At 40.5% G+C, this 14,972-nt stretch overlaps 1 protein-coding gene across 1 annotated transcript in view; it reads right to left on the bottom strand.

Annotated features, from left to right (window-relative positions):
• Positions 1-14,972, bottom strand: part of pcdh15b (protocadherin-related 15b) — a 655,691-nt gene that overhangs the window by 69,988 nt on the left and 570,731 nt on the right. Inside the window, exons 26-28 of the mRNA XM_078222925.1 lie at positions 8,747-8,962; positions 5,058-5,146; positions 1,424-1,600 (exon numbers count right to left, since the gene is read on the bottom strand). Of these exons, the coding sequence (XP_078079051.1) occupies positions 1,424-1,600; positions 5,058-5,146; positions 8,747-8,962 (482 nt within the window). The remainder of the gene's footprint in view (positions 1-1,423; positions 1,601-5,057; positions 5,147-8,746; positions 8,963-14,972) is intronic.

Here is a 14,972-nt window from a genome sequence, read left to right on the forward strand (position 1 = left end):
TCTCACGCACAAGTGAAAAATATAAATGAACTGTTAGTAAGGAGTGGTGAAATGAGGGGGCAGAAGAAATTTAATACAGAGAAGTGTAAAGTATACGTTTGTGGTTGAAAGAATTAGGAAAAGTAATGCAAAGAAATCGTACATTTTTAAAGAAGTGGAAACAGAGGGTGCAGGGGTGTAATGAATCACTTGTATTTATATAACACCTTTAACATACAGGTGCAACATCCAACAGTCTTTGTCAGAACTCTTTATTTGGAGGCGTGGATTGATGGAAGAAGAATTTATTTTGCAGCTTCCATGGTGTTAATCCCACCATTTTATGTTTATTTCAACAGAAATAATCAAAAATGCTAATTCTCTTCTTCTTTCACAAGGTTAATTGATCTATGGGGATTTCTATTTTAGCTTCACGCGTGGCATTCTGGCCAATCAGGGCTTGGTGGCAGAGATGCTCATCTCTGGGCTTCTCATGTGGTAGGGAAGGAGGGCGGAAATAGTAAAAATTGCTGCTTTGAACTTCTTTTTTTTTGCTTTTCTATTAGTTTTAATGAGCATCTCTGTCATCACTATTCCTAAACAATTGCAAAGAGCATCCTCCACAGTTCTCATTAATGAGCACATAGGAACAAACATCACAAATGCTTGAATGTCGACAAATGAACAGCCTCCCAGAACATCTTCATGTGACACGGTGCCTTTATAAGAATTTGAAGTTTGCAATACATTTAAAATTCTGCTATGCATGTCTCATTAAAAAAAAAAGAGACTGAAGAGAAGATAATCATCACATTTTGTAAAAATCCAGTGAAGGGTGTCTAGTATATTGAACTGTTTACAAATGAGTATACAGTCAGACAGCTCTCAGAGGTCCATTGCTGAAAGAGGTCCCTTGTTTGATTGGATAGACACCATCATTTAGGAAGTTTGTTAAAAACCTCAGATGGCACATCTGGTGCTGACGTGAAAAGTCAGTGCTTATTGTGCAGGCTAATGAATGAAAAATATCACAGCCTATCTTTTCCACTTCTGACACTGTAGGGGAGATTTAAATATACATAGGCAAGACGAAATAATAATCCGTGCACTGCTTTAAGAATAAGAGAATCTGTAATGTTACCATATAAACACAATACATGCGAATGACATTCAGCTACTGCTATTAGCTCAGTAAACGGGATAACATCCCCATTAAAATAAATAACAAAGCACATCACACAAATGTATTAGACATTCATACATTAATAATCAGCAGCAGTGAGCCCTAATTTTTCTGTTTAATACAGATGTCCCCCACAATAAAAGGTCTTTAATTAACTGTGCCAACTTTTAGCAGAAGACAGATATCTGCCGCACATGGTAATTACGGATAAACACAAAACCTGGGCAAATTTTGAAAGACTTGATAATGCACTGGACTTACTTGAAGAGCTCATTCCTCGATATGGCTCTATTTGTCAAGGGGTCAATGGCATAAACCATCAGATCTGATTTAGAATAGTCCTCTTCCTGAAAGCCATCTCCATGTCTGCGTGGACCAATGGATTCCACTACTACCTTGGCACCTGGGATCTGATCTTGTACATAACGTTCCAGAATTCTAAAAACACAATTTTAATAAAATAGAAGTAGGTGACTTTGCATCGCACTTTGTCTGCACGTTCTTTACATTCGTGCCTACCTCTCATTGTTGGAGACAAGGCAGCTGGAAGTTCAATGTTTCGCAACCAAAGCCTCTTTAGTTATTAAAACTACTTGGGTGGCACAGTAGTTAGAACTGCTGCCTCACAGCGCCAGGGACCCAGGTTCAATTCCCACCTTGACTCACCGTCTGTGTGGTGTTTGTATGTTCTCCTGTGTTCTGTATGGGTTTCCTTCAAGTTCTCCAGTTTCCTCTCACAGTACAAAGAAGGTTAGGTTGATTGGTCATGGTAAATTGCCCCTTCGTGTCAGGGGGAAGCGGCAGGGTAAATATGCGGGGTTCTGGGGTAGAGCCTAGGTGGGATTGTTGTCGGTACAGGCTTGATAGGCCAAATGGCCTCCTTCTGCAATGTAGGAATTCCCGGATTCTATACGTGGAGGCATTTGAGGTAGGATAGGGAGGTGAAGGTCAAACATCAAAGGCCTAATGTATATTTAAATAAGTAAATACCTTAATTTCATGGACATTGCATATTTTAATAAATCCAGATAAACATTGAGGGTACATGCACTGTTGCAGTAGCTGAATTAGCGCAGGGTTAGGAAAGCTGATCAATGCTGGCACACCTGTCTCTCTCTCTCTTTCCACATTCTCTAACAGCTAGGTTTCAACACAAGGGGTTAAAAATGGTTGGCTGGGTGGAATTTTAAGGCCCCACCCGCCAGCGGGATTTTCCAGTCCCGTCGAAGTCAATGGACCTCTGAACGGCTCGCTGCATTTTATGGTCTTGCCCCCGCCACGACAAGGCTATGTACAATTCCACTCGCTGTTAATTTGCCGTGACACAGCAAGGATATCTCACTGACTGGGTCACCGCAGTTGTGGCAGCAGCATTGTTGACAAAAAGTGCCTCTGAGGCCCACAAGACCCCTGCAAATCACCTTTGGACTGTGGGATTTAGTAGGGTCAACCAGAACGTGCTCATTGCGAGATCTAGCATGGAGTCTGAAAGAACTTCAACAACTGGACAAACATCACTAAGAGGAAGCAAGAATATTTCTGTATACCCTAGCTATGACTGTAACACTATATTCTGCACCCTCTCCTTTCGTTTCCCCCCCATGTACTCTATAAACAGTATGCTTTGTCTGTATAGCACGCAAGTAACAATACTTTTCACTGTTTCCCAATACATGTGACAGTAATAAATCAAATCAAATCAAATCCCTTAGTACAGAAGTGAAGGACATATACTGGTATTGTATTTTTATAGTTAAAGATTTCAGTTTTTGCACAGATGGTGAAAGAATTTCCAGATGAGGTCCAAGCTTCTTAATAAACAAATCAAGGAGATAGATGGATAATGCATTTAAGTTTGGGATGTCAAAGATAACCAAAGAAAAGTTGGTGAATGCATTTGCAATTTTCTGCTTACTATAGCGGTGAAGGATATAGATGGGTCATAAGGAAAACAGTAAGAGTTGCATATATTTGCAGGAAACACAGCACTTGGTTCCGTTTGGATGTAGCAAGGTAATTAGTACAATTTAAAATGACAGGGAATTAATTTTTAATCCATATGTCAAAAAGCAAAAGGGAATTTACTGCTGTAAGGAATCTACACGACATATTATTATACCTAATCTCACGCGGGTCTCATTTTTAAATGCAAAATTTCCACAGACTAAGAAGGACAGCAGTCCTTTAGAAACCTTTAGCTGTTCACAATGTGAATTGTGTAATAAATAGTAAAGGAAGCATTGGCAAATATTGATTTTGGCAAGGTGCGACATAGCAAGGACTACATGCTGGTAATCCATTAAATCATATTAAATATGATTTCATTACATGGTTTGCTCATATGCATAGATTGTGCACAAGTATGAAAGTACTTTGAGGTAGTGAAAATAGAATGTGTATTTGGGGCCTAATGTTGTCTCAATGCTGATATCGTCCCACTGCTGATATCATCCTGCTGCTGATACTGTCCCGCTGCTGATTCTGCTCCAATGCTGACACTGTCCCACCGCTGATACGGCCCCAATGCTGATAATGTCTCTCTGCTGATACTGCTCCCATGTTATACTGCTCTACTATTGATACCACCCCACTGCTGTAGTGTCAAAGTAGCTGAGATAGCGAAAGTAGAATATGTGCTTGGGACCTAATTCTGCCCCAATGCTGATCCCAGCCCACTGCTGATACCCGTCCGCTGCTGATACCGTCCTGCTGCTGATAATGCCCCACTGCTGATAATGCCCCGCTGCTGATACCGTCCCGCTGCTGATAATGCCCCGCTGCTGATACCGTCCCACTGCTCATATCACGCATTTGCTGATACTGCTCCATATACTGGTACTGTCTCACACTTCAATATTGCCCCACTGCTGATATTGTCGTGCTGCTGTTAATGCCTCATTACTGATACTGAGCTCCTACTAACACTGTCACATATATAAATGCTGCCTGAGGAAGAACCTAGAATGAGGGTGAATTTAATGTTAAATCAGACAGTGAAAGAGAAATGAAGAGGCACGGAAAAATGAGATTGGGGGAAATTTTAATAAAAACACAGGAAAAAAAAGTAACTCCCTGTGGCAAGTTTAACAGGAAATTAAAGGTCCAAAATAACAAGCTCTTAAAGAAAATGGGGAAGCGAAGGATGAGACACTGTTTTTAGAAAGCTAACAGTGAGGGGAGATGGGGGTTACAACTCAAGAAGCCGACGCTTGGATATTTACATTTCAAAGGTTATCAGTGATTAAAATGTGAAACATATTTGCATTCTTACCCCCAACATGAAACACTTTGTCACTGACAAATTACCAACCTTTGAAAACCACAAAGCATCCAAAAGTGTTTTTCTTTTAATATTTAAATTTGGTTTGTTCCACATGGCATTTGTTGTCAGCATTTTATCAGTTACAAAGGTTACTATGGAATTGGTGTAGCATTTTATGAGGTGATTCACAGGCTTGAAGTGATATTGTGGATCATTACAATCCATTTAACAAGTTATATTCATATTGCACCTTTAATGTAATGGAATGTCCGAAGGCACTTAATGCACTTAATCTATTTATGTTCAATGCTTGTACTATTCTCTTTGAAACATCAGCTGAAGGAACCAGATTCATTCCACCTTTAAAACAACAGACAAAATAATTTCATAAAACGATCCAAAACCTTCCTAAGGTAACAATGGCCAGCAAAGGTTTTAGGTTTATGTTCTTTAAAGCAATTTATCTGATTGAAGTTCCTGATCACCTTTTGCATTTTATATGCTATATTCACTGGACTTTTTGTATACCTCAAAAACAATTAAAATGTCAGGACTGATTTAAAATAAACTCTTGCTTCTTTCTATTCATACAAATAAATGTTTAGACTCTAAGATATGAAAACTACACAATACCCGATCAGCTGATCCTTGTTCTCTTCCACCAGAGTAGGAGGAACATTTGAAACAATTACTTGCATATCCAGTTCATTGACCACGGATACCTAGAAAGGACAAATACAATTCTGTTCGTTCTAACATGACAATTTTTTATTGCAGATGCCTTAGCCACACAGTTAGTACTTTTTAAATGATTTATTCAGCTGTATTTTAAAAGCTGCATGAGCTTCACTGTTTATAAAGTACACAACATCAGGTGCAAAAGGATAAAATCATGTTCTCAGAGTTTCTGATTTCCTTATAGAAACCTCAGGTATATATATACATATATTTTATATATATATACACATATATTGAATAACATTTAAGAATGTATTCCGATGTGTATAAACAAATTGAGCATTTGAGGTTTGCAAGTTATTAAGGATATGCTGACAATGGGAAGGTAAATGAACAGAAAGAGACATATGTGAAAATCCATCACATGTTTCAGAGTTTCCAAATCAAAGACAGAGAAGTCTACACCTGCAGAATTTCTGTTTTCTATTCCTAGGAATTCTGTAGTAACTCATCTCCTGAATCCCCAAAGCCTGTCCACCATCCACAAGGCACAGGTCAGAAGCATGTTGGAAAACTCTCCACTTGCCTGGATGAGTGCAGTGCCAACAACACTCAAGAAGCTTGACACCATCCAGTATAAAGCAGCCCGCTTGACTGGCACCCCATCCACAAACATTCACTCTCTCCACCACCGTTGTACAGTGGCAGAAGTGTATACCATCGACAAGATGCACTGCAAAAACTCACCAAGGTTCCTTAGACAGCACCTTACAAACTCATGACCAGTACCATCTAGAAGGACAAGGACAGCAGATACGTGGGAATACTATCAACTGGAAATTCTCCTCCAAGTCACTCACCATCCTAACTTGAAAATCCATCACTGTTTCTTCACTGTCACTGGGTCAAAACCCTGGACCTGCCTCCTGAATAGCACTATGGGTGTACTTACATCGCAAGGACTGTAGCAGTTCAATAAGGCAACTCACTACCTCCTTCTCAAGGGCAATTAGGGATGGGCAATAAATGTGAGTCTAGCCAGTGATGCTCACACCCCATAAATGAATTTTAAGAAGTCCACAGTCCCTCTCTACAGGGACACACTTCAATAACGTGTCTGAAAACCTGAGGTGCAGGTTGGCAAACCCAAAGCTTAGGGATGCCGAAGTGTGCACATGGATTCTGTGGAATTAAGCAGCATGAACAATAGATTTACCGGTACAAAACACTTCAGGGGTAAGCTTCTTACTGCGTCTCTATTTAGGGTCACCTTGCCTGCTATCAATTGAATTGTGTAGCTCTCTAAGAAGAATGTCAGTCCCACTTTCAAGTCCTGACTCTCAGCAACAGAGGTAAACAGTGCATTCACCAAAGGATCAGGTGTCATTTGTTGCTTTATTTTCTGGGAACAGAAATGTACACTTTTTTCCAAAAGTAGACTCATGTGAACTTACAGGGTTTGAAGGCAAGTAAAGCAACTTAAGTTTCACTGATTGTAAATATATACAACAGAAAGCTATGGCAAACAATTGCTAAGTTTCAGTTTTAACCAATGAGTGGCTCATTCATCCATTTCTGAGATTGCATTGCGACTCGCCTTGCCGATGGTTTCTGTGCAACTGTATTCTAATGATTGTCATAAAATGTTGCTGCTTCTTGCCCAATCCATACTGAAACATTGCATGGGCCATTTTGATGCAACGTTTTCACCATTTTGATAGGAGAACATTACAAACACCCTCACTTCCTCCACACTTCCAAACATCTGAAACATTGCTTTAGTAAGCCAACTGTTTGTCCAGTCAGGGTCTTGGTTTGTACATGATGTTACATTGGATATGTGTTGGGTATTGGACTGTACAAGGTTGCAATTCAGTTTATATTTACAAGAAAAGAAAACGCCTGAGTGAGTTCACCTGACAATCAACTGTTTTAAATAAAACACAGCGAAAGAGACCGTCAAATCTATCAGAGAGAGCCAGGACTCACTTGCACCTAATTTGTTTCCTGAATACACTCAAAACATTAAAGCCACTCACCATACTGACTTGGAAAAAATCACTGTTCCTTCATTTTGCTGAGTCAACCTCATGGCATTCCCGCCCAAACTGCATTATGGGTCAACCCACAGCACATGGATTGCAGCGCTTCAGGAAGGCAGCTCACCACCACCTTCTCAAGGGCAACGAATGCTGGCCTAGCCAGCAACGCCCATGTCACACAAATGAATACAGAATGGCATGGTGGCACAGTGGTTGGCACTGCTGCCTCAGCGCCAGGGACCCAGGTTCAATTCCCGGCTTGGGTCACTGTCTGTGTGGAGTCTGCACGTTCTCCCCGTATCTGCGTGGGTTTCCTCTGCGTGCTCCGATTTCCTCCCACAGTCTGAAAGACATGCTGCTTAGGTGCATTGGCCATGCTAAATTGTCCCACAGTGTATCCGAACAGGTGCTGGAGTGTGGCGACAAGGCTAACTTCACTGCAGTGTTAATGTAAGCCTATTTGTGATGCTAATAAATAAACGTTGGAACATTAACAACTTTAAACAGAAAGCCTGCACTTTGGAAAGAGTGCACACAGGATATTCTATGTAATATTGATTCACTGGAAAGATCCACCCAAGTTTGAAGGAATAGAATTTTGTTTTACTGCAATTGTGTATTATGATCTGCATTGAACATAAAGTGAATGGAAAGGTTAAAATGGCATTCTGTTTTATCTAGACAAAGGCCAAAAAAGTTGCAGGTGCTGAATTGAAATCTTAAACCCAATTGAAGAACATCCTCTCTCAGCATTCTTGCTGGGCACAGAACTGATTACCTGGCATGATTTCAGAGCCTCAACAAGACTATAAATCAGGAGTGAAAGCCTCCAATGCTTTTCAAATAAGCTGCCTGCCATGTTCGGAGGCGGGGGGGGGGGGGGGGGGGGGGGGGGGGTGGAATGCAGGACAGGTCTGGTGGAGGAAATAAATGACAACACAAAATAACTTAATCTAACATTTGCTTCATTCATGAATCCATTACTTTATCAATCTAATCCGCTCCTAAATTGGTGCCTGAAAGAGATCCTCAGCAAGTATTATGTTCACAGTACATTGCTTTGTATTGTTACAGATGCAACTATTGCTAAAGTAGGAGTGGCAGTGTTGATTTCTATCTTAATGATTTATTTCGAAGCAGTTTTAACAGTTGTTCACTGATGGGAAGAGCACTAAAGGAGTGTCCCATTAAAATCTGCTTTTAAAAGTATTCTATTAAAGTAACAGAAAACAGGTGACCACCACTGCCCCCCACCCCCCTACCCCCCAGCCCCGCTCCCCCTCACCCCCAATCCCCCCTCTCCCCCCACCCCCCCAATCCTCCCCCCTCCCCAAGCACTACCCCCATTGAAATGGTGAGCACACACAATTGAACTGGCTACTCATTTAACTTGGAATACACTAAACCAATGTGGAAACTTCATTCTGATTTACTAATTTCTAGATAGATGTATTGCTGTAATGAATTCCACGATACAATATACAGTGAGTCTCATGACGAAAACATGGCATTCATTTTTGATTTAAAGAAGCACCTTGAATGGGAGATGCTCCATTTAAATGTAAAGCAAAACAACTCAACAAATGCAGATCCTGTACTTACAACAACTTGCGCACTGCTGCTCAATTCTGTCCCATAGTTGTCTGTTGCAATGACTTCAAATTTATAGTACGATCGTCTCATGTTTCTGAACGTAATAGATGTCTTGATAGCGCCAGTGTACTCTTCTATTACAAAACCTTCCTTTCCATCCTTTGTGGGTGGTATGATTAATCGGAACTGAGAGATGCTGTAGTTGCCACTGTCCTCATCTTCAACCTGCCAATATAGAAAACAATGAAACCTTACTGGCTAGTCACACATCATATTTATTCATAAAACAGAGCTCTGCCACTCAAAAGATGATCCATCCCTAATGTTGCTTTGTTAGATGCTGGCAGGAAGGATAGAGCATCTGATCCATAGGTTCAGTGAAAATTCCCACCAGGAATAACTTGAGATCATGCAGCGCAGCAAGGCACCAACTATTTTACTTCCTCTAAAGCAGTGCTGTTTAGGTCCTCAGCTAACACTCAAAGGATTGGATCTATTGACAAGAGAACAGGGTTTGCAACTGGAAATGCAAGCAAGTCAAGTGGAAATTGACCTCCTTCAAGGTGAATGGAGTCAATATTATGACACAAGGTCATGTCCTTTGTGAAACAGAACTGCAGCTAATCTTTGAGTAGCTGGCAGAGGAGAAAAATAATTGACAAAATATGAAAAATAAGAGCATAGGAACAGGAGTAGGCCATTCAGCCTCCTGTCTGTTCTGCCATTCAATATGACAATGACTGATATGTACAGCTCCATTTACCCACCTTAACTCCATATCCCACAATACTCTTAACCCAGTAAAAAGATTCTCACAATCTTGGAATCTCCAATTCAGAATCCTTTGTGTGGGAGAAGTCCAGATCTCTACAACCCTTTGTGTGAAAAAGGGTACTTAGGTTTCGATGCTAAATGGTCAAACTCTGCTTTTAAGATCACGCCTCTGATTCTTGGCTTCTCCCAACCAGACGGAATAGTTAATTCAATCTACCATATGGAACACATTGACGAGAAGGCCCCATCAAGAACAGTTATGACACAAGGCGATTGATCCAAAGAAGATAGTCACAGGTCATGTTCAATTGCAAAAATAAGGATTTTATGTGGTATTGGATTTTGTTATCAGCGGCGTTGCAAGAAAAAAAAAATCTGATCCATAAAACTGCTACATTCAGCATAGTTGGACAGTGCAGTATGTTGATCAGCGCTGAGAATGCAGAATGTTCAGACATCTTATAAGCTGAGTGGTGTCCTGATGAACAATCTACCATAATGATTGAAAGAAAATCGCTGGCATAATGCGGTAATATACTTAGATGAACTGAACACCTGACAGTCCATAAAATTAGTAATCTATATGTGGGAAGCACAATTGACTTTTTTCTGGCTTAACACTCTGTAAATACTTACAATTTTTGGTAGACAAAACTAATATTTGCAAGAAGATCTCAAAATGTTAATACCTTGTGTGCTGGTTACAATTTATAATTTATTACAATTTATATTTATTTGAATGCAAAATAAACATCCATTTGTCTCATGAAATGTGATCAATTATACTCTTGCATTCCAATTTCAACTTTATATAAAATTAATTGCAGAAGCAGGCCATTCAGCCCAACAGGTCTATTGTTCCACATGAGCTTCTTACTATCCCGCTTCATTTAACCTATTGGCAATATCTTCTGTTTTTTTAAGCACTCATGAACATTCCTAGGTTCCCCTTGAACACAGCATTTATGTCTTCTATATATTTTATATTTTCCAGTAAGAGAATCAAGGATTATGGGGATAAGGTGGGAAAGTGGAGTTCAGGGTTATTTAATCAGATGTCATTATCTCATTAAGCAGACTCGATGGGTTGAATGGCCTACTTCTGCTCTTAGGTCTTATAAACTCAGAGGGTAACATTTGAAAAATCCTTTGAAAATTGGACAGCTCACAAGGTGCTCCGAAGACATGAATGTTCTTTTCTCCAAGACATAGCTCTATTGCTGAACAACGTACTTCAGGATAAACTGCTCCAATTCATTTCACAAAGCAGCAACTCATCACACAAGACAACAACTATATTCACAGACCAATGTTCCCAATGCGATTCCTGACCATGGGGTGGAGAATGAGTGGAAAACCCATCAGGCCCTTAACTGGCCGGTGTTAGGCCTTTTTCCGGGATTTGGGACTCCAAGGATGCATATCTCACCTGCTGAGAGCTCTGGCTACTCCTAGGCTGGCGGCTCTCCATTACGGGCAACACTACTGGGAGCAATGGGTGCTGCTGGCAAGGCCTTCAAGAGATGTTGTCGATGGCGTCCTGAACAGCAGTGAGTCGAGGTCACGAGAATGGGTCGCTGAGGAGTGTGGGGAGAGAGGGATTGCGGGGGAGGGGGGGGGGGGTGTTGAATGGAAGAGCTAGGGTTAGAGGTTGGCTCTCAGTGGGTACCCTGTTCCTAATGTCAGATCTCTAGATTGGGCAATAAATACTGAAGAAAGAGGGATTCCCCCTGGGAGTTGACAGCATCAGTGGGGTTTGTTGAGAAGACTTCAGGAAGCACAGGAACCCCATGCAGGTTCAGGAGAATCCCTTAGCCACCACTAAATCCTGGTAGGCTCAGGGATACTGACCTTTAAGTCGCTCAGGAATGAAGAATTAGCGAAGGGGCAGGTTCCCCATTGTGGGTATTGACCCTCCTCCTAGCCTGCTCCAGTGGGCGCCGTCAACTACCAACCAATGATTTTCTTAAAAGCATTCGCAACCTAAGTTCAGCCAGAAGAGGGAGCTACCAGATCACAAACTGATCCGCAAAAATACATCCATCATTCTAGGTTACCAATAAGATCTGAACATCAATCAGTAAGATAAAGACCTACAATTATATTCAAAGCAAATGTCTGAATGTTGAATTCTCTTGCTAAATTATTTAGCTTGGAGAAACAGAACTAATGCTGTGACTATGTCAGCATTATTCAAAATAAAACTAGACTGCAAAGCGCAGTGTAATTTCAAAATCGCCATAAAGCTTGGGCTGTCCTTTTGTGCAAAAGTAATTTAAGAAGTTCCATGCTAAAAAAGAAAAGTAATAAATTCATCCTCATTCTTATCTATGAATTTTAACACTCTTATGCTGTAGTTTAGGAGTGAGTAGGGCATTGAATTTAAAAATTGGCAAGTCATGTTGCAGCTTTATAGAACCTTAGTTAGGCCGCACATGGAATATAGTGTTCAATTCTGGTCGCCACACTACTAGAAAGATGTGGAGGCTTTGGAGAGGGTACAGAAAAGATTTACCAGGATGTCGCCTGGCATGGAGAGCATTAGCTATGAGGAGAGGTTGGAGAAACTTGGTTTATTCTCACTGGAACGACGGAGGTTGAGGGGCGACCTGAGAGAAGTCTACAAGTTTATGAGAGGCATGGACACAGTGGATAGTCAGAAGCTTTTTCCCAGGGTGGAACAGTCAATTACTAGGAGGCATAGTTTTAAGGTGTGAGGGGCAAGGTTTAAAGGAAATGTACGAGGCAAGTTTTTTTACCCAGAGGGTGGTGGGTGCCTGGAACTCGCTGCCGGGAGAGGTAGTGGAGCAGATATGATATTGACTTTTAAGGAGCATCTTGACAAATACATGAATAGGATGGGAACAGAGGGATATGGTCCCCAGAAGGGTAGGGGATTTTAGTTCAGATGGACAGCATGGTTGGTGCAGGCTTGGAGGGCCAAAGGAGCTGTTCCTGTGCTGTAATTTTCTTTGTTTCTTCTTTGTTCTATTTGCTTTTGTCTACTCAATTACAGTAATTTTAAATGTTGGTACTTTCATATATTGCTCATGTTCTTTGTTTCTTTACAATTTTGTCTTGTGCCACTTCATTGTTTGATAAATGCAACCTATGGAGCCAAATCCTATTATTTAGTTTTGAAATAATGTTACTTGATATTTTACCATGTTTAATATCAGAGGAATCATCTTGGCTAATTTTTATAATTGCGTAATTTTAAGTCACAAACACTTTCAAAACTTGCAGTCTTAATCACTGTAAATGAGTTAATCAATTCTCTTAGTTGACAAATAGCTTCTGAATGATCAACTGCACATAGTTATTGGAAATTTGATTTCTAACAAAATTACTGGTGGATGGAACATGGAGGTTAAATCTGCTTTAGGTGAAAGTCTGGAAGAGTGGAGAACACTTCCTAATTATTTTTTTCCCGTAGTCTTGCAAAAGGTGGGAGTCGAGCAGAGCTTAGAGAAATGTCTAGATATACATTATAAAGCTTTCTCAATTGATTTGTTCTGGTCTTATGTCTCTTGTCGCCCACCACCGCCTTGCAGAGAACCATTGGCAGCAAGGGACTGAGCCTCTGAGATTGATTCACTTCTCACATATACATCACCTGGCCTTGTGCTCCAGTGGGTACACTGGACACCTAAAGAGAAACGTGACTGAAGATGGCCAACAGTACCTTTCTGTTTTGCAACAAGTGACCCTTGATCAGGTTGGGAAATATGGTTAGCTTTCTTCACTTTAATCCAGCAGCCCTGATACTAACTGAGGTACCTTAGTGGTCACCCCAGTTCAAATCAACTAATTCAGGCTGAGGAAGGTGCAAACCTGTGAATTTTCTGGTCTGTACGACTCAGTGGATTAACTAACTGTATCATTAAGGGAGCAAAGATAATTTCTCAATAATATGTGAAGGATCTCTGTTAAAATGTTCTCCCCTTGCTTGACAAACATTCCCTCTTTTTCCTCAAGCCTAACTCCCTAGTGGAGGTCTTGTGGCACAGTGCATAGCATCCCTGCCTCTGAGCCAGAAGCCCCGGTTTCAAGCCCCATCCCAGGACTTGATGTTCAAGGAAGGTGCTTTCATGATGCAGTCAAACCAGGTTGAGTGAGCCAAACAGGTTGAATGAGTCAACCTGAAAATCTTTCCAAACTCACCAACGGCTGGGAAGGACTCCTAGTGAGCCACGCTGGATGTAGAGTGGTGTCCCTCAAGCTATAAGCCCTTGATGACATTCTGGAGACCTGTTCTGGTCATTACCAGCTATGGAAACAGATGAGAGTCTTTTTAGTGCACCACTAGATGCGGGAAGAGAATTAGAATCCCTGAGTGGATGGTGATTTGTATGTTATTTTGGATGAGTTACCATTTAAAGCTCATTAAAAAAGGTTACGCACTCAATTTCAGTCATAGAGGAGAAAAATATATTTCCGTGTATTCCTCAGGAATAGCATAATTTAGTACTGGTGGTGATTATCAGGTGGGATGCAAAAAAACCCATTATAGGTCAGCAGTAAATATCAACTGTTATTGCACACAATGCAATTTCTTCTTTGTTGGAAATTAAAACACTTTGATTTGTTTAGGCATTATTGGAGACAGAAGATTAAAAGGCAGGCCCAGTGACGTGTACGAGATGGATAGCGATTTACGCTTACTAGAGTTAATTAGGCTATCTTATCTCACAAAAGCAGACATGCTCTTTCTGGATTTCATTGTTGAGAGTGGAACCTAATCATTCCACAAGACCAGATGCCTTGAAAATTCTGACTACCTTCAAGTGGGCTCAATTGTTTTACTTTCACATCATGGCAAAAGCAAATTTGGTTTAAATTATTGTTTTTTTTGGGTAGGTGAATTATTTGTATTCATCAAAGTGAAAGATTTCAGTATCGGACAGTTGGATATTTCTCCACTTCTTCCAGTCTGTCAGCTTCAGTGAGTTCCATGTTCCATATACAGCAGGCTAGAAAGCGCAAACTTGCCCTACTTTGTTTAACACGGACATACTGCTTGCACTGACTTGAGATTTTCTATATCCTTATGGCCCATTTGAGAATGATAATTTATTCTGGGTTGAGCCAAATATTTGGCTGCAGATCAACATCTGCAGTAACAGGTCTTTAAACTGTTGAAAATGATACTAAGTTGAACTGTTTTAAGTTTTAATCATGTTAAATTGAGCGGGAAGAGGAAACTGCAATATAATGAAGCATTATTATCTAAACTTTAGCATTATATTAATGTTTTAAATTCTGTTATGGTGCATAAGCAGTTAAAAAAGGTTTCACTCAGAAATCATGTGTCAGTTTAATTCATACAATTGTTGCAACCTTTTTTTCATTTGTTCATGGGAATCATAGAAATCATAGAAACCCTACAGAATGGGATGTGAGCATCATCCACAAGGCCAGTATTTGTTAAACATCCCTAGTTGCCCTTGAGAAGGCGATG

This window comes from Mustelus asterias, chromosome 11, assembly GCF_964213995.1.
Source record: "Mustelus asterias chromosome 11, sMusAst1.hap1.1, whole genome shotgun sequence".
NCBI lineage: Eukaryota > Metazoa > Chordata > Chondrichthyes > Carcharhiniformes > Triakidae > Mustelus > Mustelus asterias.